The sequence below is a fragment of the Xiphophorus couchianus genome, chromosome 11, assembly GCF_001444195.1.
Source record: "Xiphophorus couchianus chromosome 11, X_couchianus-1.0, whole genome shotgun sequence".
NCBI classification, from domain to species: Eukaryota; Metazoa; Chordata; class Actinopteri; order Cyprinodontiformes; family Poeciliidae; genus Xiphophorus; species Xiphophorus couchianus.
The window spans coordinates 4561889-4588608 of record NC_040238.1 but is presented as its reverse complement, the minus strand read 5'-3'; the positions used below and the strand labels follow the sequence as shown (position 1 = coordinate 4588608).

Sequence of the window (26720 nt, the reverse complement as noted above, 5' to 3'; positions counted from 1 at the left end):
GTGCTGCAGAAGACACTGTTGGGTCCAGCAGCATTGTCTAATTAGTGAAATTTCTGAAGTCTCAAAAGACGACTAGGCAGAAATATTTGGATTACTGCAAGATTTAAAACGCAAACCATCCAACATTCTGGAGTCATTAAAATTTGATGCATATTTAATGCAAATTGTATCAGATTTTCTAGAAAATCCATCAACCATTTTGCTCTAACTTCACACCGATGTTGCAATTAGTTACCAACTGGGCCCCTTTGCTTTGGAAACCTGCCAGATGCATCATGGGTTTAACCTACATGTAGCAGCACAAGCAACTCCCAGAGCAGAATGCAGTGTACGGTACTTTAAAATGCATACATGCACGCTACTGTTTAGATCATTATGCAAAGGTGTAAATATTTACAGATCCAGTTTCTCAAGTGTTAATGTTTTTACATCTCTCAAGAAAGTCTTGAAGGAGTTTAAATTTTAGATATTTCATCACCAAAACGGCTGCTAGAGCAACTGAAAAAACAAACATTTAGTTTGAAAATGCGGCTTCAAACACACCAAAACTGCCACAGGGACTTCCTTATCCGTCTTGAAAATAGACGGGGATGAGTAGCAGCATGTTGAGTAATAAATGACCTGTACCTTCCAGCAGCTGTACGATGCCAAGCAGCTGAAAAGTTAAAAAGTTACTAAAGTTGCTTTATGCTCTGCATTTATTTGCCAATTTCTATATAGTAGTTTACATCATCTGTGGTTTTGATATAAACAAAACTGCAACACAAACATTTATACACTCAACGTACTCCTTACTTAATGACTGAATAAGCATTTAGCTGAATCAGCACCGATAATGAGTTTCTGTTTCTCCCACAAAATCACATGAAAGAGACGTAAACAGAAGAGGTGAAAGGTGAGTCAAAATGCAATTCCCAATAAATGTAGTGTTAAATATTGGAAAATTAAGATTTTAGTAACAAAAACGTATCTTAGTAGGAAGTATAATGCTTTGAATTAGCAGTGAGGTGGGAAAAAACTACTCCAACTCATCAGGCAGCTGAAAGTAGGATAATTAGGTAATGAGTATTTCATTTGACTTTTGACACTGCTGGGGTTGTCCTCTGAGACAAATCACTGTGTATGAGAGAAAAGAACATTAATAGAAAAACTAAATGCTAAAAATAAATAAATAAAATTTCTGATAAAATTCTTAATTTATGACAGAGAACACATCCATGTATGCTATCCATTCTGCACAAAGTTTATTGTCCTCTTCTTCCTTTACCATAAAATATCAGCAGCATTTCTACAAAATAAAAAAGGGGAAACTGTGAAGTTGCAGTTAAAATTCTTATTTTGGGAATTGAGAAAGTGGGCATGTTTGCTACCTTTAAAACTTCTCGCATAGCAACGGCTGCGCTTACTGCTCTTTCTAAACACAATTTAATTTAAATCTGTTTCGATTGTAACTGTGCGTAATCATGAGTGATTTGTGACTTTTGATTTTCGTAAAAGTATATCTTTATCGTGTCCCCTGCAGTTCTTAGAAGCATGAGTATGGCCACTCGAAATAGTGTCGATAGGAACTCGATGACAGCCGCCGTCTTTCTAGAGCCTGAGCAGGCATGCCACATGAAGCCAGACTGTGCATGTGAATGCATCATCCTAATAGGCTGTAAATTTACACATTAACAATAAATCCTGAAAAAAAACACTGAAGGCATCCTCTTAAGTTGTGAATGTGAGCTATAACTTGAAAACTTGAGTCACGTTACCTACAGTAGGACAAGTGTAACCAGATCTACAACTCAGCTGTGGAACTGGATTATTAACCCTAATTAGTAAGAAATGCATGAGTCTGAATCATGTATTTTCCTACTAAAAGCTGAACAGCTTACATTCATTTTCGAGATATAAGAAACTAAAGAAGACTTGCATGCTGCTCTCTTGGTTATAAAGTCTGCTTATTGGTTCATAGGGTGTCAGAAAGCTACTACACCACAATGGTTGAACAACTGGTGAGTTTATGGCAAGTTGTTATAGAAACCTATTAATGACTTCGTTTGAAAAGGAAATTAACTTCTTATAATCTTACATCAAGAGTGAGAGTTTACCTGATTACCAAAGTGGGGAACATTAAAGTCATTTTGCACAATTTCATCTCAAGTTTGAAGACTGGAAGTAGACAAATATTTCTTTTATTCCTTCCTTATTCCCAACATTTAGTCTGTTTACCTGCAGTTGTCCGTCTCTACAGGTAATCCAGGTGCTTCAAGTCAAGTTTTTGACAGTTCAAGTCAATTTTATATAGTTGAGTCTTAAAGAACCTTGAGTAGAGAAAGATGAGCACATCTTTCTCTACGTAGCAAAGATCTTAAAGTATTGGGACTTCAAGCATTTCACATGACAAGAAAAAGAGACAATCACATCTTTTGAACAAGTCACATGAAAATGCAGACGGTAGTTCCCCTGTTGCTAAAAGGTGTAGATGAGTCGAAGTGGCAACCAAATGCACAGCAGATTGCAACAAATAATTTTCTCGCCTTCAGCAGAGTTTTGATATTAAAATGCACATTCTTAAAACAGGTCCAGATGACTCATCCCATCCCACTGAGCTTTGTGCCAGTGACTGAACATGCAGCCATGTGATCATTCCGCAACCATGACAGCCAGAGATTAATGAAAGCCTCACATGACACACACCGTAATGAAACTATGCAGTGGAGGAAGGATACCATGACAATCAGCAACCTGAGACGGAACTTCTCCTGAACCACCGAAAACCAAAAAGACTTCTATAAATAAATAAATCAGACCCAGCTGAAGGTTTGTCATCTTGTTCTAAATATGAAATCAACATAAATAGAAATTAAAATATTCTGCATTAATTATAATTGAACAATACTTTTTAACGAGAATCCCACAAAATTAAACAACTGCAACTGACAAGAATTTAAAACGGTCACTTTTTTTAAAACACTTCCGGGAACTTTGGAGCTGAAGGCCATCTTGGTAGATACCAAGCAACTTATGACAGTTGCTATGACAACAATAAACAAGCCACAAGCTTAGAAATAGCTCTCACCTCATTCCTAACTTATAAACAATATAAGCACATTACAACTATTAGTTGATTACTAATTGAGTACTCTACCCACCAACTAACATAAATATCAGTGATATTTACTATAGGGTAAATATCCCAAAATTTATCCAGAAATTAACTAGCAAAATTAGCTCCTCCTTGTTGTTCGCACTCGAGAGCGGAGCCAGCTTGTCCACATCATCTGACATGTTTCCATCCTAACAGCAGGCATTTTGTTTACATTCCTCTTGATTGGTCAAGAGTCTATATAGTTTCTTTTTGTTGGTCTGGGAGTCAAGGTTCATCCATGCTTTGGGATTCGCTTGCCTACCAAAATGGCACTGGTCACTTCTGATTCAGACTTGTAGGAACTAAGTTACTAATATACTGCACCTTATGGAACTAAACATGACGGCAAAATTAATTTATAAGAGGCTGTATTTCACTAAGCCAACCAAAATCAGCCAACGTGACGCTGGGCAGAGGAGAGAGAGGAGGCTGGTGAGAGCTGTGACTGGCGAAAGGATAAGCCAAAGGCTCTTGGTGTAATGTACAGTATGCCATCTCTGGTCATGTGCTGCAGCCAGGGAAAGAGGAGAGGTTTTCCTGTGGGGTCATCCAACCTGCTGCCCGCCGTGGTATTCTGGAAGCCACAGCGACGCGGTGTGACAGTGCTTCTGGTGGGTGAGATGACATGCAGAGTTCAATGGGTTGTAAAAACCCAGTTGGATTAAGATATTAAGTCAGAGGGGATTTTTATGTTAGAACTGAAAGATATATTTATTTAAAATCCATCTCCTCGTCTCTGAAGTCCATTTCTGTGCACAGACACATTTATCCAACCCTAGGTTTACATTAATAGTCACGTCTTAGATCAGAAACGCTACAAAACTCTAAATATTATATCACCAATTGCTTCTTTGTATCTCTACTCCAACAAATCTAATTTAAGAATTACCCCTATTAGACCTGTCACAATAAAATCGCAAATAATTTAAAGCAAGCACAATAATTTCTCTCCATCTCTACCAAAAACTGGATGATAAAAGTCTTCAGTCCGGTGCTTTGGTCTCAACTAGCCCTTTTTTAAGCATAATTTCCTTAGAGAGGTCATAGTTCATTTTATTTGTTGTTTCTATTGTTTTATTTATTCTGGATATTAAAATATCTTCCAGTTCTGGTGTTAAATGTTTATTAGAATTTAAAGTTTATTGATCTTTGGGAATATTCTTGCATTATTATGCCATTACCATTATATTACTCAAAACAACATTATTTATTGCAATAACTTCAGGGACAATCTTTTGCCCGGAAAAATTTGTTATCGCGTCTTAAAGGAACAACTCGATACAATTTTTCTTACACCGTCAATTGTTTTTTTTTTATTTATACTCCAATTGATCTAATTTATCACTTTAAGAAGCACCTCTATTTTGGTCCGACTATCAAAGTGTCCTCTCCAAACATCTCGTCTCACAGATTCCCCCTTCCAGAGCCGCTTCATGCTTGATGAATGGACACCTTGTGCCAGAGGTATGGAGAGCACAGCTGACCACGGAGTTAACAGAAACGCCTGCTGACTGTCTGTTCTAGGACTGATGCCAGGCACCCAGCCCCCTTTAGCCCACACACACACACACACACACACACACACACACACACACACACACACACACACACAGCATTTGTTTTGTTGCTGCAGACCATGGCACCTTGGCGGCCACGATACGTCCTCAGGCACAGATTCGGGCCAAAGTGCAAGCAGCACCACACGGAGGTGAGCTTTGAGGTCTGCTGGTAATTTTATCCAGCGGCAGACACACGATGGGAACGGTTTCTTTCACTCACCAGGTATTTACAACTAAAAAGAGCACTTTCCCCTGAGTGGCATGCCTGACCGTGAACAGGAATGTGCACAAGAACACACCATGCTGGCATGGAACCAGAAATCATCATGCTAACCAGGTCTGTGACGCGTCACTCAGTGCACTTCTCTATCACCTTAATAAAGTTCTCACACTGATACTCCTTAGAAACCAGAGTTGGCTGGAAGTCACATTTTTTTAAATAACTTTTTTGATAAAATGTACTTTTAGGAGTGCGTTTTACTTTCTGGATTTTCTACTAACTGAAAGAAAAAGAGGATAGTTTTAACCAAAGATTCACCAGACAACAGTTTTTATTAAAGTTTTATATCGAAAGAAACTGATTTGAAAACATATTATTGCCTTATTTAGTTATTTTTTGTTACTTATTTGAATTATTGTCATTTTGGTCCTTAAAATACCAAAATTTGGACTTTATAACTTGGTCCATTTGATGATTTAATTTTTAAATATTAAATAATTGATCATTTGATCAGTTACTCAGCACTTTAGTAGAATTTATACAAAATTTTTTTTACATAATTTCTTGCATGACTACTTGTTACTTTTGCTCAAGACATAACATATTTTTCTTTAAGTACAATATATTTGTACTCTAACAGAGTATTCTCCTTTTATATTTACTCAAAATAATTTCCCAACAATAAAGGATTTTACTATTCAATTTAATGATTTTATGAACAAAAACCTACATTAAATTATTTCTGAAATAATCAAGAAATTGACAAGAAAACTGTTACTGATGTGACATTTGTGATTAAATACAATGTTTCATGCTATCATGAAAGTAAAAACAAAAATGTACATTTATTTAAAGAACAATTATTCCTACTTCAGCTAATATAAAGATTATTGAGTCTTTTTTTTCATTTCGATAGTTATGCAAAAATAGGGTTAGTGTAAAAATGTAATTGTGTCCTAAATCTAACAACTGCTAACAATTCCACCTTTGGAGGAAACAGGCATTTGTGACAACAGCCAAAGATTAATTTCCATCACAATAATACAGTCATGCCAATGCATCTCAATGAGATGCAAGTCTGGAGTTTATCTACAACACACACCATCCAGGCACAGAAGCAGCAAATTAGCCACAGAGCGCCACAATACAATAAATGTGATTTTTAGGGGAAAATATGCCTGAAAACTCTCATGACTGCATTTTTGGCATTCTTATAGTTGAATTATCACTATTAGATCTTGTATGAATGCCAAGTAATTTTGATATGATGACAAATCAAATCATCATTTTGTTTACTACATTTCTAAGTACTGGCTTTATTACGGTTTGTTCCTGAATTTCTTAAGATTTGGATGTAATACTTCATGTCAGACAAATGAAAGTTATTTCATTATTTTTCAGGTGTGGCAAAATTCAGCTTTAGAAAATATGTTTTGATTTTAGGAGGGTAATTACTTTCTCACACATGTAAGTTGGCTAGCACAGCTTTTTCAACATTAGTATTTGAAATATTTGTGTGACAAAAAACTAACACTAGAAATCTGTATGATAAAAGTAGCTTATTGACAGAACCGAGATTAAAACCATGTGCTTTGCAGACAAATGGCTGCAAATTCAGAAATTAAATATAAATAACCCCTGAGAGATTATTAGAAAATATTTTTGTAATCACACATTAACGATAGAAACGCTGAGGAGACAAACGCATGATCTGGGATTGATCTATAGAGGCCATCTGAAGCAATCACATGCTCTCACCGCTACCACCGCACACAGTGTCCTCCGCTGACTGACCGCACTATCAGGGCGAACAAAACCAAGAGAAACCACTGGTACTTTGCTCCATAAGAACTAAAAATCAAGCAGCTGTTGAGACGTAAATGCATAATTTCTCACCACAATAATGGACCTCTAAAAGCTGTAACCAAAAACCAAAGGAGTGGGGAAAACTCATTAAGGAAACACGATAACAAAGAGCATGCTGCTTGTGGAACTCCTAACACAATAAACTGCTCAGACCAAACTTTAAATGTGAAGTATTCATCCGTAAACTCTGATAAATAGCAGTGGAGCAGGAATGGTTCAGTGAATGAGAGAAAAGCGGTTGCTAAGGGATGAGGAAACCATCACAGCGCGTGCAGCAGCAGCAGCAGCCTCGCTGCGCGCTAGCATTAGCGTGTTAGCTAACAGTGCCAGAAGGGACAACACGTCTCTCACGTCTTCGCGGAGTTTGCCTCAGTCAAGTTGAAATAACAAAATTATACAGGCTGTTTGCGTACTTAATTTAAAACAAGTATCTCCTGAAAAGTGTTAGACAGCAATACAACAAAGCCAATATCAGAAATAACGTTAGCGTAGCCAACGTTACATACAAACATTGACACACACACAAAAAGGTACCTGAAAGCTGGGTCCTCCTTGCTACATCTCGGCGGCGGCGACGACAGCGCATTTCTCTTGTTAAAAAGTTTCTGGAAAAGGGTCGGAGGCATTTTGTACCAAAAATAAATTCGGTACACGCTCTCTTTTGTTTTCACATCCAGGAGCGAATCTCGTTCCTTGTAACGATCTCCATGGGTGTCACAGTCATATGACGGGCATTAGTCACAGGGGCTGCTTGGTAACCTGCTACTTCATTTTGATTGGCCAGGCACGTACGCGGCTATTGAGACGGATTTACGTGATTGGCTGGTATTTTTGGAGAAGTAACCACGTGGTAAGTGTGTTCACTGTGTTGATGTTTTGTCGGGAATCGTGTCGGCGTGAAATGTATTCGCAGAAATAATTTAAATTAGGCTTTTAACCAACGGGTCCCACACGAGCAGTCATCCATTAAATACGTGCACATTGAGATATGATAAGTAAGCAAATAAATGTGTGAAAAAAATATTTCACCTTATATCGCAAAATCTTTATGCAAACTCCTAAATCAGCAAAATATTCAAACTGACACTTATAGACATATATAATGAAAATCTAACATGCATACATTACACATTTCTTTTTTTTTTTAAGTTAAACTAAATTAATGGAAAACGCAAAACATCAAAAGTATACATATACATAGAGAGAAACACCGAACACAACAAATGCAAACATTTTTTTTTCTTATAACACAAGAAAGTTATTCTTACATGTATATTTATCAAGGGTTATGAAATACATATCTGCCATCTAGTGGCCATTTTTGATAAGTACATTTTAAATGTATTTTGGCAAAAAAAAAAAAAAATTACTAGTATCAGCAAAGCATTTAAATCAGAAGACAACAAGAAAATATAACGTTTGAGATACCGTTTACAATTATTGCCAGAAAAAACAACATAAAATGATGAGTACAGACAGTGTTAAATTAAAATAAGGTGTGATGCAGAGAAAAAATATTTAAAGAAAGTTAAACTCTTTCTTAGATCATGTTCAAGTACAAAGATAAGTTTGAAACTGCTACCTGTTCCCTTCAAATATTACACACTGAAGCTCGTATCTAGCTTTGCACAACATCTATTCAACTCCTCATCCTTCACTGCCCATTTCCATTTAAGCATCTCATTCTGAATTGTAGTTTAACTCTTGGTTTGCATACCTGATTTGAAAGGAAAGAAAACAGCACTTCTAAGTTTGACAGATCTTTCTTTCATTTTTTGAAAAAAGGCTCTTCTTTCGTCATCATTCACAAACTGAAAGAACGATGCTTTTTCTGAGCATGTTCTTCCAGGCCTTTTTACAGCCAGCGGTAACGGTTGATCTTTAAAGCTGGTCACATTTCTTCTGGATGTCATGGGATGAGGTTTTATTTTCTGCAGAGGTCTTGAGGGACTGCTGGTGTTTTTTCCACTTGTTGCAGGGGATTTGATTTCTTTCTCATTTTGAATCTCAGTTGCATCAAGGCTTTTGAACCTAACCTTCTTCCTAAAGGTAATTGGCTTCCTCTCTGAGAGCTAGAGTGAATTTATATTTGAACATGACTATAAATATTATTCATTTTAAATGGGTAGAAAAAAGAAGTGAAACTTACTTTTGGGGAGGTTTCCTTCTTAAAGGCTTGATCTGCAAATTAAAAATAAGAAAATTAAAATGTACTCTTAGATAAAAGTATGTCTTGTTAAAGTTGGTATATTACCTGAGTTACTTGCACTTATGTTTATTTTTCCTTTATCTTCAGGAGTTTTGTGGTGGCTTGATAAAAATAAAAATTAAACAATTGTTAATCCTCCACATGATCACAGTTTACTTTAAGTGTTCATGAGACTTTTCTAAAGAGATGAAAATCACATTATATTGTTACTGGACATTTTTTCAGTCTTATAGACGCACCAAACAAAAATGATAATAATTTGAGGTTTTAAAATAATTACTAAATATATTGAAACTAAGAATCTTTACTATAGTTTGTCTATAAAATCATTTTAAACTGTACTGTGATGAATTTTATTTTGGTAGAATTTTATGATTTAATGCATAAACTGGAATAATATTTTACTCCATCCATTTTCTGCTGGATTCAAAATTACTACCTCACATGATAATAAATAATCTCAGTTATTAAAGAAAACCATTAATCAGTATTGGCCCGGTAGAGATCAATTATTAACCTTCTAATTAAGAAATAAACATAAACATTTACCTCATCTCACACTTTTCCTCAGCTAAACTCATAGAAGCATCTGCAAAAACAAATCTGGAAATTATTTTTGTTTCAATGCGAACAATCAAATACCAGCTTCATGTCTGTTTTCAGAACTGTGACTAAACTTTCTGTACTGTTGGAAACGTGTCAACACTCGTCTTTCTAGAATCACCGATGATGGTAGAAAGGTTGGGTGGATGATGAGAGTGAATATTCTCTGCATGGCTGTCTTCCAGCAAGGTGGAATTTTTCACTTGAAGATGAAAACCCAGCAACTTGTCCTTACTGGGAAAAGTCATTATGTCCACTGTTTTGACAAGAAAAGAAAAAGAAGAAGTTTTATCATGATGTTGAATACTTGTGATCATGTGTTTATTTTAAAATTCAGCCTATTAAGTAGCACATACCTGTGAAATGAAAGGATAAATGAAAAGAATAAAAGAATAAAAATCTGAAAAGTTTGGTAGGCCTCTCTATTCAGGCCCCTATTAAGATTTTAACAGCAAAAACTGTTTTTTTACTTGCTAAATAAATGATAAACACACAATATTTTTAATGAAATAATAAAAATAGTGTAAATTATAGATTTAAAACAAAAACGGTCCTTGATTAGAAAAAAAACAGCAAACCATTTGCTAAATTTTTCATCTTCTTTTGCATTTTTTGTGTGTCTTAGCAACAAAAATAGAGCATGGCTCACTCTTGCTTTATTTTGACTGGTTCATTTGTGCCCAAAATGGCAGTTTAGCTAAAGTCTCTAATGGTTTTGGCCCCTATTATTAATAGATGTAATTAAAAGCAAAAAAAAAACTTAATGACTACTTTGTGTTCCACCTCCTATTTTCACATTTGAAGTGAGTGAAAAATCCCAGTTTTAAACCCAAAGTCATGTCTAAAGTTCTCTACAAGCTTATCCAAAATCTGTCTGCGTCTGTTGGTTCATTTGTGTTCTTATCTAATTTTTATTTAGTCTGTTTATTCATTGGGGAACTTCTGGAGATAACTTAGTTGTTCTGGATTTTATTTGGGGTGAATACAAACCAACTCCACACTTTTCAGACTATTTTTGAAAGCAGAGCAAAAAAGTGAAAACAATAGATCACTTTACTTTCGCATCACTTGCACTTCTTTGTATCGGTTTTTGAGGTTTGGTGACCAAAATGTTAAAATATTCAAGATGTTCTTTACCTAACCACAAACATTGGATGGATAAACATACCACTCCTTTCCTTTCTGAAGATCTCTGGGGAGGATGAGTTGCTAATGGTTGTTGAGGCATCAGCATCATCATAGTCATCGTCGTCGTCATCATCATAATCATAATCATCGTCATCATCATCATCCTCCTCCTCTGAGTTTAAAGTTGACTCTGTTTCCATGACGCAAGACGCCCCTCTCTCTGGAGTCCCACCACATCGTGAGACCTCTGGGATGAGTTGGACCGTAACTGTTGGGGAAGCTTTTCCTGACGAGTTCTGTTGGCCGGACGCTTTAATAACCGATGGAACACATGAAGCAGGTTGGCTTTGTCTGTTTTTAGTAAACGGCACAGAAGCACTAACCTGGGAATTAAAAGCAAATGAATCAGGCTTGAGAAGCAGCGGTCGATCTAAAACAGTCAAATATATATTAAATGTGGATCATTAAAACTAATTTGAAGGTTTAGTTAAAAAAAATAAGAATAACCCATACAGGACTCACTGGTTTGACTTTGGATTCATTTATTTCTTCTTCCTCTATCCTTTCTGGTAAAGACTCATAACATTTGCCAGTCAGAAGTCTCTCATATCCTGAAAATTCAGAACAAAGTATAATTTATCATTCTCTGACTACTCTAAAGGGAGCTTTATGACTGCTTTCAAGGACTCTACATTTTGATCAGCTGTAGCTCAAAATTGAAATGAAGACTAGTGAAACATTGATCGAGTTAAAAAACAATAAGTGCCTGCCCTTCTCAGATTTGTAAACATACAAAAACCCCTTGAATCCTGTTTTTGGATTTGTGATAATACCCAAAATTGTGTTTTTTTGTGGCATTTACATAAGTCTAGATCTTGAAAACAAAATAATTTGGGAAACCAAAATTAGAATTTATATCATTTTTGGAACCTGAAAATTCTGAATCCTGAGATTAAAGTCAGAATGTTCTTTTCCACGTGTCCCTAATCCTCTTCCGTAGTGTTCAGACATACTAATTAAGTGTAGATAATAACATTATCTACAGCTGATTTTCTTCCTAAAAAGCAGCAAAAGAGGTTTTACTGAAGTACATGAACAGTGCGGAGTGTTAAAGTTAACTTATAGTGTTTTCGGTTTGCATCAGTTTCTTACTCTCTCGCCTCCGGGTCGCGGACCTTCCGGGTGTTTCTCCTTTGTAAGGAATCCCGCTGTCACGACGAACTTTAACTTGGCGCTTGAGTTGCTCCATTTCCTTTTAAACTTATTCTCAGATTTTAACGTTTGTCATCATCACCAGTTAAATAGTTTTTGTCAACCGCCATTCTCCAAGGTCCGGGCGTTGCCTAGCGACCATGCACACCTGCCGGGTCATTAGCTACTGACTTGTATTTTCCTGTTCGAGGTTTGGTTCGGTGCGAATTGTGAATAGATTTAGTTTGTTTAATAAAAAAAAAAAGAAGAAAAAAGTATGAAATATAAAATCCAATTCGATTAAAAATACTCCATTAATCCCAGAGGGAAATTAAATGTGTTGGTAACTCAATTATTAAAACGTCACATGGACTGATTGCAACGCCTGACAGCTGTTGTCCAGTTTCATTTATTACCACCAAAACAAACGTAAACAAGAACATAAATGAAACACGTATCTAGAGATCTGATGAGTTTGGACCAGGATTAATATAGAATAAACGAAAATGTAGTTTATTTTTATTGTTAGGTGAAAAACAACCCAACTTAATTTCTTACAAGTAATTAAATTAAGTATATCCGAGTAAATCAGAGTTTGGTAGTAACTAGTTACATTTACTCAAGTAACGTTTGGGGGGAAAATGTAGGTTTTCTTTTTTGACTTTTACTTGAGTATTACAAAGTATTGCTTCTCTTACTTGAGTAAAATTTCAGGATACTTTTCTCAGTGTGAGTAACTTCACTGAATGAAGAACAAGCTTGTTTTAACCAAAAGTTCAGGTTTTATGTTTCATAAGTTGTACATAGAAAGAAATTGATTTAGAAAAATGTTTCTTTTGCCTCAATGTTATTTATATGAATTAATTTCATTTTGATCTTCAAATTGCCAAAATTTCCACATAACCTTATATTAAATGATCATTGGATTATGTTTCCCTGACAGACAAAATGCTAACCTTTCATAGCAGAGAAAAACAACAGACTCATTTAAAATCATTCCAGAATATCTTTAATTTCACTGCCCTGCTCCTGTTGCCCCGCCCTCCCTCATCCCTTTTGCAGCGATGAATCATTACAAGGATATGGTGCTGATTCCATTGTACATCAGAATACATAAATAAATTAAGTACAATTTTCCTACAACACGCAAAAAAGAGAGAACAAAAACAAAAAGTCATTCAAAACGGTTGATTTTAATAAATATGCTTACATCTACCTGTCCTCATTTATGTACATCCACATTGTTTATGCTTTGGGACGGTAATCAACTTTAAAAGCGAATGCATTACTACTATTTGTAAACCCTTCAAACAAAACAAATGTACCCTATGTTTAAAAGTTGTTTGTTCTGTTAACCCTCCATTGCTCTGAGCGGAGCTTCGTAACCCAGCCTCATGTTAAAACCGTTTGTGTTGAAAGCCAAATGGTCTCAGCATTGCATGGCAAACTGCATGCTTTGCCCTAATCCCTGGTTTTGCATTCATTCATTTATTTTTTTGTTTGTTTTTACCAAATCTATTCTTTGTGCAGAAAAGAATGGAAAATAAAGCAGCGACTGCACCAGCTGAGACAACAGCTTCATCTGGGCCAGATCCTTACATCGAACAAAGTGCATGCATGCTGAATGTCTGGCCACCGTCGTGTAGTGATGACTCTCCCTGCAATGAATGAGTTAAAAACAGATCTTCATTTGGGTAAATGCTCCGCACCAAGCAGAGCAGAGGTTTGCAGAAAGGTGGATTTACATTAATCTTGTTTCCCACTTTTAGAAATCTCTTGCAGCTACTCTACACACAATTACTTCAAACTTGTGGTCACACATTGTTGTCTGTCTGGCTGATTGAAGCTGGAGGGAGGGGAGCAGAGTGACAAGAAGTGATGATCAGGTCAAAGTTGAGGTGTTTTTTCTGCTTCTGGGATCCTAGCAGTGATTTGTTTGGATCAATAGCAGGTAGCAGTGTTGGTAAGTTTAATGTGCCTAATTTAAAGCCAATATAACAAAAGACAGCATGAAACATATGTAAAAACACACATTGTCATAAATATTTCTTTTGCATTTACCGTTTCAGATTAAATGTGCTGTTCTATGCTTCCCTCTAGTGGACGATGCAGTGTTAAACACTGACTTGCTTCTTTAGTTTTGATTGGTTTTTAACGTGACAAATTGATGCCACAAGGGAAACTACGACCAATTATCCCAGAATGAAAGTTAAGCAACTGCTTGAGCATATAGCTGAATTTATCTATAGAGTAAATATGAGAAATAAATATGACAATGTGCACCGTCTTCCCTTTTTTCTTTTTTTAGGTTGTTCTGAAAAGCCTTTTTAAATCTTCCACCTTTGGGACAGTTTTGGTTTACTTTCCCAAAGCATGTTCTGGCTCATGAGATGCAGTATTGTCCCACTGCAGGTAGAAACAGATCTTTGTGTCAGGATGCTCAAAAGAAAACGCGGTCATGGTGGCTTTCACATGGAGATGCTGCTGTAGAGGGCGTCAATCTTGTTCTTGAAGAACTCCTTCAGCTCGGGTCGCTTGGCCTTTAGCGTCGGGGTCAGGAGGCCGTTCTCAATGGAGAACATCTCATTGTGGATGTAGATGTTCTTCACCTTTGGAAAATGGAAACAACAACCGGTTTGAGATTGATTTATAACCCTTCGACTCAAACTTTTTCCCTCAGAAAAATTGAATTTCTTAGGATGTTAACCAAGAAGCAAGCCTGCTGGTAACTGGTGGAATACCAGTGTCACTGGACCCAGTTTGACATCAACACGGACTGAGATAGTGCAGACCAAGAAAAAAAAAAAAAACAGTTCCAATATCAACATCTTCATGCTCAACTTAAATGTGCAGCTTCCAGTCTACCGCCCAGAGAAAAGATTAACGAGTTTTTGTCCTGTAATTGCATTTACAAACTTTAAGCTGGCTTTTTGCTTTTTGCAGAGAAAAATCTTTGCAGGTTTCAAAGAATTTTGGTGTTCATTTGGTTATTGGTAACTTGTGGAAATGTTTTACCTGCTCAAACGATAGGAGGCCATTAGCTTTGCCCAGACGCACCAAATCTTCAAGGATAGCCTTCTTCAATTCCTGTTAACACAGAATGCATAAGTGTTAAATTTAGATTAATTGTAGAATCAATTACAATGAATGTTTGCAGAAGTTTACCTACCGTGTTTTTACAAAGGTCTTTGTAAGTTCCCAGAATGCCTTTCTTCTTGGCCCACTCAGGCATCACTTCAGGGTCAGGAACCACGATTCCCACCAAACAGGACTGGGAGAAGCAGTCACAAAATCAATCCAAGAGATTTAAAAAAAAAAACAGCCAAAGGTTTCTAGAGGAGAAGCTGCAAATGAAACTCTGTGAATTTGATAGGAAGGTTTGACGTCGTACCTGCAGACTGTCGCCGTGAACGTAGAGCTGCGCCACCGGTTCACTCCTGATGTAGATGTTCTCGATCTTCTCAGGGGAGATGTACTCGCCCTGCGCCAGCTTGAAGATGTGTTTTTTCCTGTCGATGATCTTCAGCGTGCCGTTCTACACCAGACGACAAAGCAAACAGAACTTCAACACCTTTTGGAGCGTCTCTGTATGATGCAGCTGCACAGCTAGGTGTTAGATTTATGTAACGTACAGGTAACCATTTGCCGATGTCTCCGGTGTGGAGCCAACCGTCTGCGTCCAGCGTCTCGGCCGTTCTCTCCGGGTCTTTGAGGTAGCCTTTGAACACGTTTGGTCCCTTCACGCAGACCTGAAAGAGTTCAGATGGAACTGAGTAATTTAATAAAACCTTATATACGATTCAAATAAATAGTTTGTTATGTTATTATTCTGGCAGGAAAAAATATACTTTGCTTACTTCTCCCTCTCCTTTGGATGCAAAGTAGTTCTTTTCAGGAACATCCACCAGTTTAATGAGGTTACACGGCAGTGGAGCGCCAACATGACCTAAAAATCAGGTGAAGAAAACTATGTCAGCTGAATTGTTTAACAGTTTTAGCAAACTATTTCTGCCTACCATTAAAAACAAAAAATATATATATATTTGGATACTGAACAGCAGGGGGCGATGTTACACTGCCTTTATACTTGGTTTGTGCTGCAGTTGAGGCTCAAAACATGTTGAAGCACAGATGTTTGTAACAGTTACATAATCCTTTTCATGGCAGGACTGCAGAAACCTTTAATTAAATTATACTTTAAAGCAGCTACATGTTCTTGTATAAAATGTTTAATTGTTCAGACAACCTGTTGCAGCAACAATATATATATATTTTTTATAGTTTTCCCCCCAAAAGAAGTCATCTGAGGAGTTATTAGATAAATATATAAACTGGATGTACTGTCAGAACGTCACATAGAGATACTCAGCCTCACCTGTCACACAGTTTATATATATTTCAGCAACGCAAAACTTCTAAAAAGAGTTTTAAAATCCTTATTGAGAAATTCAAAATTAATGACAAACTCAATATTTGTTTTCCAGCTCAAAAATATTCAAATTTAAAATGTCTTATTATATGCAGCGTCAATAAGGCCAATGTATTTATTATATAGGTAGGATGCAATCTCAAATCAATGGCAGAAACGTTGGCTGGTTTAAGATGTACATGCAACTCCAAAACCATTATTTGTGTTAATATGACAAAAATAATTTGTGTACAACAATAGAGCATAATGGAGGCAATTATAACAGCTTCTGCTCCTTTGTAGGTGTAGGAAACCACCTGGGCGAACAGGCTGAGCAGCTCTTTCATCTCCACCGGATTCATCAGGCCTCTCATTTTTCCCTCTTTAGAAAAATGGATATAGACCTCCTCGCTCTCCCACACTCACTCTCTCTCATTTTTTTCCCCAGCCATAAATCATTTACTTGCGGACGAGGAAATACAGCTAGAGAGTCTGAGATGTTGTGCCACAGTGACGCCCACGCAATCCTGGCTGTCAAAGTGGAAATCAAAGCAGTTCACAGAGCCACAGCAGGGTTCATACCATGACCTTCATCCAGCTTTTGATTACTCGTCACTGTCATCACCTTTTGACCTCTGGTTGGAGGAAACAGTTAATTGGTTTGAGATTAGAGATGAGGCCTCACCTGAGGTCCAGTCTCCAGGTGTGGTGTAGGTACAGCCAGCTGTGCACTCCGTTTGTCCGTATGCCTCATATACCTACACAGAAACATGGGAAATGCTGAGAAAAGGGAAGTGGGAACTGTCTTCCTGTTGTTTAGAATAAAGTGTTTGTGGATGATCGACGCTGTCATGGTAAACAGTTTGGGTCAGTTTGTGTTGCAGAACCCAGACTGAGGACTTCTTCTTTCTTCTTCCTTTTGATAAATGTGACCACTTTCTGCACCTTTATGTCCTCCACAGTCTTTAACTGTGCTGGACTGGTTCAGTTAATGTAGATATTGTTGTTTGTGAGGGTGTGTCTGACCTGGCAACCTAGAGCTGCTCTGAGGAAACTCAGGACGTTGGGTGAGGTAGGAGCCGCTCCAGTTATAATCATCCTGAGCCTTCCTCCCAGGCTGGCCTGAACCAAAATGGAGAATATTAATGAGACGCAGGAATTTTAGCCGTGTTTGTACTGCAAAAACACAAAGTCCCACCAAGTATTTTTTATCTAGCTTTTACTGCAAATGCACTTGGAATAAGACAAAACTAACTTTTCAGTGAGATATAGGAGCTTGTTTGAAATAAATAATTCCTTAATATTGACAGATTATTTCACTTATAAGACTTTCCCCAGATTATAAGTGAAATAATCTGTCATTGGAACTAGAACGTTTTTGTCACTATTAAGGAATTATTGACTTCAAATAAAGTTTATTACTTGCTGAAAAGTCACTTGCAAGTTAGTTTTGTCTTATTTCAAGTGTATTAAGATATTTGCTCTAGAAACTGGACAAAAATACTTGGTGAGATTTTGTGTTTTTGCAGTGTGTAATATAATCTTTAGGCAAAAATTTTGGATACTAGCTACAAAACAACACCAGTTTATCTCTTAACGAAACAGATTCAACTTTCAAAACCAAACTATTAAAAAAACCCCATCAGTACCCTCCATGCTAGCCATTTCTAGAAGATCTGCCTAATTCGAATGGCAAGTTCTCATGTCTTTCCCATTTTTAATAGAGCCGGTATGTCAACCTCAGATCAGGTCACAGGCCTTTTCTAACAGGTTTTCTTCAATGATTGAACTGTATTTAGCTCCACCTGCCTTTGTTTGCTTCAATTCTGACCAAACATCCCACAGCATGATGCTGCCACTGCCAGAGTGTCTTCAGTCAGAGGAGTCTTCAAATTCACTGTAATACAGACTGCTACAACAGCCATCACGATCTGTAATAACTCTTAATCTGAATTAATATAAGTAACTACAACATTTCATTTCCCTTTGGGACGAATAAAGTGTCTTTAAACTTGAATGTTTTACAGTGCTGATGGAAAACTGAAAGTCCTCAATAACTAATTAGAAGTTCATTAACAATCTGATTAACTTTAGAAAGTAAAATTAAGTCACTAATTGAGGCACTTTCTTCATAGACAAAGCAGGAGTTTTTCAAACATTTTCCATTTTGAAATGATGTTAATGAAACCAACTTTCCCAGACAATAAATATGGAGGGTACAAATCAAACATGTTTCCTTTCTGGATGCCACTCTAAAACTGAAACAACTTCAGGGAACTGTTTTAGGGTGAGGCCATAAGGAATCTGTGTCTTTATGCTAGTTTCATTCTTACTCTCTGGACGAGATTAGCCACATGTTAGGATTGAGACGGAGCTTCTGCATTGTGCGTAGGGGAATCAAACTATAACTGGGGTGAGAATGACTGGGAATGTCTGATTTCATCTCGTCCCAATAAGATTATTTACCTGAATCTTACTGAAGAAGATTTTGTCCCAGATGCTGTCACTGCGAATGACGCCTCTGCTGACTTCGGCCCCTTTTTTCTTGGCAGCAAAGTTGAGCAGCCAGCGCTTCACCGGGGTGTTTGCCTGGCTAAAAATCTGAAAATAAAACACATATTTTCAGCAAGGAGTAGCCTGGCACTTTGTTTTTCCACTGGTTCAAACAGCACAAATAGAATTACTAAAGACAGACATTGTTATGGCCAACGTTGATTTATTGATTCTAGTTTCATTATTATTCTGTGTTCCTTGTTCTCTTTCTTTGATTAGATCAGCCATATTTCTGCTCTACTTTAGTTCAGTCCTTTCTCAGTGATTCTAGTTTATTATGTTTCTTTCTATTGTCTAGTTATTTAAAATTCCTCTAGTTTTTCTATGTTCATTATGTCTAGTCATTCGTTAGTGTCAGATTCATTTCCTAGCTCCATGTGCCACTTTCTCTCTCTCCCCTCACACCTGCAGTCAGGAATCCAAACAGTCCAGGTCCATTATTCCAGCAGTCACTGTCCCAGTACTCCTCTCACTTCTTACTGGTTCCTCCTGTAACTTCCTGCCATCTTCTCTTCTGGATTCCTGTTTTTTTGCTCTGCTCTGGTTTCCTGTGTTCCCCATTGTTTTTGTTGTAATTTTTTTGTGCTTAATTTTTCCACCCTCTGCATTTGGATTTACTTTAAAACCACACATTATGACAGATACAAGCTTTTAGGCTTTTTTTCATCCCTCTATGTATACGTTTAGGTTTTTAACCCTTAGGAGTCCCTGGACTTTTTTTAACATGTCTGATTTGTGATGGCATTGCAGCAAACAAATTGCCTTAATTTTCATGCTAATAATATTATAAAATTGTTTTCCTTGAAATATCAGTTTAAGAAGTTTACATTGTCATTCTAAATAACAAAAACCATTTGTTGTGAATGTTTGTAGGTTTCACAATGAAAAAATGAAAAAATTTTTCCAACTCGTGTTTTATGTTTTTATGCAACTCAAGGACATGCGATATGCAATCACAATATAGCTAAAAGGAAAAAATAAAGTGGAAATTCACAAAGTTCAGATCGTGCTAAAAAAAAACAACATTATATTACACAAGGCAATATTAATAGTTTCTACTGAGAAATATATAAAGATAAAATAAACATTTGTCAAAAACGACCGTGGATTCCAGAGGGTTAATTAACTACTTAAATATTTTCCAACTTACTAAACTGAACAGATAAAGCATGACGACAGAATTGAATTAAAATATAACAGTTTGAAAAAAAAAGATTTGCATAGAACTGTGTGAACTTATTTGTTTGCCCGCAGCTTTAAAAAAAAGCCTTTCCGTGTTTGTTCACCTCACCTTGTCGTACATGCGGTTGAGCAGCCGAGGCACCACGGGGAAAATGGTTGGCCGCAGGGCCTTCATGTCGTCGGGCAGAAGCCGGATGTCTCCCTGGTAGAAGCCGATCCGACCTCCGTGGCAGTAGACCACGTTCTGCACCGGTGGGCAAGACAAACACAGTTATCCTAAAGTTCAGGTGTCTGTTATTCAAATCCTATAGTGCAAGAAGTGTAAAACAAATACCACAGAAAAAGAAAATCAAATACATTTAGAGTATTCCCAATATTTACTGGTTAAGTTACTTCTGAAAAATCTTAGCTGCAATGGATTTCATTTAGCTGTATAGTACAATTATCTTCTTTGTGTTTATTATATCACATAAAATAACACTAAATTACTTTAAAGTTTTTATTTTAGGTTTGGATTTTCATTTGTATTGGATTTCATTTAGCAGTAAAACCATGTAAAATTATACATTTAGTAAAAAGTAAACAAAAGTATTTTCCCTTCCAATTTAAAATAATTTGCTTCTTTGTGTTGGTTATATCGCATAATATAACAATAAAAGCTTTTATTTTGTGTCTGTAACTTTAAGAAAACCCAAAGGGGACCTCACTACTTCTGATAAACCTACTTGGACATTCACACGGATGCCAGTTGGTGCTAATGTCATCACGTTCATTGTAAATGTCATGGCTTTGATTACCACACTCACAAGTTTCATGGCATTTTGTCAAAAGAGGAAGCTAAACATGCTGTTTCAGTTGTGTTATCACTTTATGTGGGTAAAGGACGCTGCTGCGTTAATGTAATTATTATTGTAAATCTAAGTCACAGTGAGGAACTTTTGTATACTTGGAATTTTTATGAGTACTCTTTACTGAAAACCAAGTGCCCTAGTTCTCAGAGCCCACTATTTATTATGTAAAATCAAGGATTTTTTTTAGCTCACATCATGTTATGTTATTCCCTCCTCAAAACCAAACCCGGAGAGTCGCTGTGACTTCGTCATGCATGTTTGAGGAATCACTGAATCTCTTATTGCAACCATTCAGGGTTTTCTAAATGCTTGTTCCCACAAAGCGCCTCCAACCTCACAGAGAACCCATCCACTGCGCCTCACACCACTCAGCTCCTCAAGACTAGCGGCAGCAGCAATTAGCAAACACCAGGTGTTAGCGTGTCTCATCGTAAGAACTACTTCTCAGTCCAATGTGGTTTAAACTGCTTAATGGACAAAAATTGTTGTGATGCTAAAGCGGCAGTATGTAACTTTTAAAAAGAATATGCTTTTTACATATTTGTTGAAACTGCTAACATGTCGTGATAATCTGTGAAAAAAATCTGTTTACGCCACTTCCTCCCTGAGCTAGTGTTACCTTCTGAAGAAATGCACCAAAAACCACCAATGAAAGGCAGGAGGAGGGTCTTAGAGCTGTCAATCATTCTCATGTACTCACTGCTAAAAGTGCTGAGAACCGTTTATCCACCGACATTGGTTGCTAAGCTAACTAGCCTGAGCATCAGAACATTAGCTGCTACTGTGGGGGATGAGCAGTGCTACATAAGATTGTGACTGACAGTGCTAAGCCTCCTGGCTCTGATTAGTTGCTTCTAGCTAGCACTGGGAGCACTGGGAGAAGGCAGTGGAGATCTGTTTTCAGTTTATCTGTCTCATGCCATTCTGTCACCACATAGTGACCGTTTCAACAAATACGTAATAAATATTTTTTTAAATAAAAGTTATAAGTTACAACTTTAAGTTTATTTACAGCACATTTCAGCAACAATGCAATTCAAAGTGATTTACAATACAAAGACATTACGCAGTCACTAATTATGAAAGCGCATGAGCTTCTTAAAGAGACAGAGGCTTAATTTCAAGGTGTCAAATTATGATGTTGGATATCTATAGCATTTTTACAGCACAGTTATTTGATTGTGCTACAGAATGGCACTATGCCCCGCCCCTTTAATTCAGGTGTGTTAGTCATTGTCATTGTAACCTTTAAGAACCGCCGACCTGCCGGGACAACCTGGCATCATGCAACCAAACAAAGGGGATTTTCCCTTTGTTTTGCTGGACATGAAATAATACACTTTTCTTTGCAACAATTCAACAACACTGTTGTGTTGCATAAGTTCTCAAGCCATTTTAAAATAATATGGGAAATGAACTCTGACCGGCAGCAACTCAAATTAGCAGCATAGGAAGTCAGTCAGTATCAGCTGAGCACATTTCCAGTTGATGCTTTTTATTTCCAACTTCATGCACACAAAGCTAACCTCTAACACAGGAATATACTGTAGGTGTATTTGAAATGCTAATTCTATTTATTAACTATTTAAACTTTGGTTTCTGTCAAATGATAATAATAAAAAGGCTTTCATTCGGCTTCTCAGGACGTCTGAGGGCATAGAACTGTGTAACGCTGCATGTTTGTGCGACATTGCTGAAGTCGCTTTATTGTGTGACCCGAAATACAGATCTCTGGGGAAGTTAGGTGGTTTCCTGTGTCTGGGTCTCACGCCTCTGACAACACTCCTGTGCAGCCTGCCTGCATACTAACCTCAGCCACATGCTACACAAATTGACATAATCATAAAAAACACACACACACACACACACGCACACCCACACACACACACACACACACGCACACACCCACACACACACACACACACACACACACACACCTTTATATTTCTAACAAAAATGGCATCTTGGATTGACACAGGATAAAAACAAATTCCCTTAATCTCCAGACAAAATTAAAAACGGATAACAGGAAAGGTAATGCAACACGGTTTTAAGCTGTCAATGTAAATGGTTCATGTCTGGGTGTGCAACCGGTTTCTGAAATGTGAAGCAACAAACACGGTCCATATGCAAATTCAGAAATGTGGACTGGCAAGCAGCCTCAGATGTCTCTTAAAGCCTGTTTGTCTGTTTTTGAGGTCTGTCTGTTTGCCGTCAGCAGTCATGTCAACATCTGAGATAAAAACGTCAAAACTAAACAGCAATAAGTAAAAGACATTTTTTGTCTGGAACGGGTCGGCTTACTGTAATCAGCAGAGCTTTTCAAAATAACTCTGCTAAACCAGATAGTTTTGTTCTAACAGCTAATAACTATGCATTAAGTGAACAAAGGCTGAACAAAGCCGCAACATGTGCTCTGTACATGCTGTACAGACGTCATTTGTTAAGGTCTTATTGTAAGAGAGCAAGATCTCAAACTGCTTTCATGCCTCAGAAAATGCATGTCAGCCTTCTTAACCCAGCTAAAACCACAGCAATCTATGAAAACGGTTCAGTGAAAACCTCAGAGGTTTGTTGGGAAACATTTTAAACAAATAACATAATGAAGACAGAGGAACACAGCAGACTGGTGAGGAGTAAAGTTGTAGAGAAGTGTTGAGGAGAGTTAGTTTACATAACAAGCTTGTTCAAGCTTTTGATATCCCACAGAGATCCTTTTAATTCACCAGACAAAAATGTAAAGAGGATGGCACAACTGAATTTACCAAGTCGAATAAACTCTGGAGAAGCAGCAGAAATCCACAGATCAGGTGGGAAAATCTGTAGAAAACTACTCCTAACATCTTTCTTTTATTTAAAATTAGCAAGACCAAAACTATAAGTCTCATACACCATGTAGAAAAATCACCAAACACATGGAAGAAGATACTTTGACTCATAAGTTCATATCAAGTGAAAACAAAGTGGAACTTTTCATCAAACTTGTAAAACCTGGTTATGTGTGGATGAAGTTAAATGCAAAGCAATACAACAACAAAAACCTGTTAGGAAGCTGCAAAAAACTTAAGACTGGGATGGCAACATTGTGTTCATGGTCACATTATTTATGGCAAAACTGGAGGACTGGGTGAAGAGGTGTAAGATTCTACACACGTCAAAAACACACCCGACGCTGCGTTCACACCAAACGCATTTTGCGCATCTGGTTTATATTTAAAGTCTATGTGGAGGCGTGTCAAAATCGCTCTAGCCGTTGTTTTCCTTTGCCTGCCTATTTGTCGGACATGTTGGATGCGCCTGATGCGTCCAACAAATCGCGCCATGCTAGACGTGCCGCAACGGGCCCTCGGCGTGCCTCCTTACAGACGACGAAGGTGAACCAGACAAGCCTGGCGCGCAAAACGTGCTGGAGGTGAACGCATCATAACTTGCGCAGCAGCAGTTTAATGTTTCTCATAACTGCTTAAAAATAAACAACAACGGTGAAGTGAAGAGAGAACATAAGATCAACAGCTTGAGAGGATGCTGGATAAAACAGGAAAGGTCACGTCACCAGAAACAAATAACTAATATCGACTGATATGAAACGTTTATGATACATTTTTCAGGCATGTTGTCCTTTGAAGTGTACAAGAGAATAAAAGACATCCATTGCTCACTTCTTGGATGCCATGAGTATGACAAATCTCCAGACAGAGAAAGCATTGGAAAATGTTCTCCTTTTTTCAAGTCACAATAGTTTGGCAAAACCAGTGAGTAAATCTGAAACTGAAAACTAACTGGTGGTGTGTGTATGCTCTTCTGCAGACATCAAAATAATGTAACCTGCCCTCCAGTGGGTACAAACTACAGGAAAGGTCATTCCTGTGGGATTTATTTTGGAAGCTGGAAAGCGAAACTTGAGAAGGAGGAAAGGAAAGGGGCATGTAGCTTCTTAGTCTCACCCCAGCATGCAGTTACTGACACCCACCTTCCATAAAAACATTCTTCCTACGCCCACGCTAACATCCTGAAACTCCTACACACAACCATTACATTCCTGCTCCCACAGCCCTCGGGTCGGTCCATTTACCTCAATTAGTCTCTCAAACATGTGAGCCAGCGGCAGGAAGGAGATGAGGCAATCGTCTTGGTTTGGAAAAATGACTGTCTGCAGGACACACAAGGAAGAAAGGAAGCGCTTAGATGATTTTCCTTTGATACTCCCAAGAAATCTCAAGTAAAAAAAAAAAAAAGATTTTTTTTAAATGAAAATTCACCTGTATTTAACAAACACACTTTGGACTCATTAGACTGGACTGACGCCAAAGGAAAGAGGAAAGAGAATAACTCACATCTGTGACTTTAAGAAATCCTGCAAAATCTGCCACCACGTTTCCATGGGTGAGCATAACTCCCTTGGGGTTTCCTGAGTAAAAAAGCACATGGTGTATAAGAGAACAATAAGCTATTCAAAGAAATTCACTGGAGTTTTACCCAAATTTAATATCAGAAAACACTTTACAGTAATTTGAACTTATATTTGATAGCAGCACAATGTGTAGTGGCCGCCAGGCAAAAATGATATGAGGTAAAACATTTCTGAGCCATTCAGGTGGATGACAGTCGTTCCAAAGATGTGGGAACTTAATACTGACTTTGTTTTTCTGGGACCAGTTTCAGGTGTTGAATTTTTATGATGTCAAACTGCAGAGTGTAATAAAACTGAATAAATGTGACACTTTAGCTATGTTGTGAAGAATTACTGCAGCAGGAGAAATGATTGGTGAGCTTAATACTGTGCAAATTATTGAAAGATTTCATCCACAATACATAAAATCTAAAAGCTACCAGCCAAATTTTCATATAATATCAATGTTGCTTCTTTTGGATAGAGATCATCACTGATCAGAATACAACCAGCAGCATGTCTCCAGAAACAACCTGGATGCTTTAGTGCAACCATGCTTCCATTGATATCACCTAAAGGTTAGAGCAGCTGACCATCGCTCATTTGATTACATTCATTTCACCGTTTCCGTGTTTCTGGGGAATTTATTTCAGGAGCTTGAAAATAAATGCATGCCACACTTTTAAGATTTTACACAGAAATGTAACCAACATGTATTATCTTCTTTTCACTTCACAGTTAAGTGACACATTAAAATTCGAGTCCGAAAATGCCACAAACTTCTTCCTGACATTTTTACAGACCCTTAAAAAAATTTGCTCCTAATTCTGTAATCCCAAAGTTTATCCCGACTCACATTCGAGAAAGCAGAGTTTTAAATAAATGGTTCGTTCCCCTTTCCTAAAGCTGTGCCCTGCAGCTGTAACCACTCGAAATACCCTGCAAAGAAGAGAGGCGATGTCGCAACACAGCAGGAAAGCATTTGTGAGAAACGCTGGATGATGTCTGGAAAACAAAACTTAAGGCTGAGGCAGATGCAGTTTTATGCCGTTACCAATAGATGGGGACGTTTACAACAGAGGAAGCTTGCGATGGTCCGTTGTAAACTGATACCAGTGAGTCCTCAAACGACCTCTTTGTTGGCTTGAGTGGGAGGTGCTGCTGCGGGCCAAGACCTCCCTAAAAAGCAGCAGCGCTTTTTTTCTCACACGATTTTCCCGCCGTCTGACATGATGAAACATGTAGGCGGTTGATCCAGAGTCGACGTTTCGTTTAAAAGGGGAGGGCAAATCGTGCTGTCATTACTATCTCATTCTGCTGCTGTGAACAAGCAGGGTTTACAGTAAATGCCAGTGTTACAGTTACCACATGAAGCAGGAGATTCTCTTCTCTTTAAATCTTATTATTTTGTCATTATTTCAGAG

At 37.5% G+C, this 26720-nt stretch overlaps 3 protein-coding genes across 6 annotated transcripts in view; all 3 read right to left on the bottom strand.

The window, feature by feature from the left end:
* fnip1 (folliculin interacting protein 1) overlaps window positions 1-7514 on the bottom strand; it is a 39620-nt gene extending 32106 nt beyond the window's left edge. For both annotated transcript variants that reach the window (XM_028031877.1, XM_028031879.1), the window contains exon 1: window positions 7316-7514. In XM_028031877.1, the coding sequence (XP_027887678.1) occupies window positions 7316-7407 (92 nt within the window). In that variant the 5' untranslated portion in view covers window positions 7408-7514. The remainder of the gene's footprint in view (window positions 1-7315) is intronic.
* Window positions 7515-7811: 297 nt separating this feature from the next.
* LOC114152739 (protein IFH1) lies at window positions 7812-12256 on the bottom strand. Its single transcript, XM_028030709.1, has 8 exons — window positions 11874-12256; window positions 11244-11332; window positions 10762-11104; window positions 9715-9849; window positions 9540-9579; window positions 9036-9091; window positions 8931-8962; window positions 7812-8853 (listed from the first exon to the last, which is right to left on the bottom strand). Exons 1-8 carry the CDS (start codon window positions 11968-11970, stop codon window positions 8479-8481), a joined length of 1167 nt encoding a protein of 388 aa, XP_027886510.1. The 5' UTR covers window positions 11971-12256; the 3' UTR covers window positions 7812-8478.
* Window positions 12257-13085: 829 nt separating this feature from the next.
* The window catches only part of acsl6 (acyl-CoA synthetase long chain family member 6), a 37868-nt gene continuing 24233 nt past the window's right edge, over window positions 13086-26720 (bottom strand). For all 3 annotated transcript variants that reach the window (XM_028031932.1, XM_028031934.1, XM_028031933.1), the window contains exons 10-21: window positions 25241-25314; window positions 24979-25056; window positions 20165-20299; window positions 18787-18921; window positions 17347-17442; window positions 17006-17078; window positions 15770-15858; window positions 15545-15661; window positions 15304-15447; window positions 15082-15183; window positions 14928-14999; window positions 13086-14521 (exon numbers count right to left, since the gene is read on the bottom strand). In XM_028031932.1, the coding sequence (XP_027887733.1) occupies window positions 14381-14521; window positions 14928-14999; window positions 15082-15183; window positions 15304-15447; window positions 15545-15661; window positions 15770-15858; window positions 17006-17078; window positions 17347-17442; window positions 18787-18921; window positions 20165-20299; window positions 24979-25056; window positions 25241-25314 (1256 nt within the window). In that variant the 3' untranslated portion in view covers window positions 13086-14380. The remainder of the gene's footprint in view (window positions 14522-14927; window positions 15000-15081; window positions 15184-15303; window positions 15448-15544; window positions 15662-15769; window positions 15859-17005; window positions 17079-17346; window positions 17443-18786; window positions 18922-20164; window positions 20300-24978; window positions 25057-25240; window positions 25315-26720) is intronic.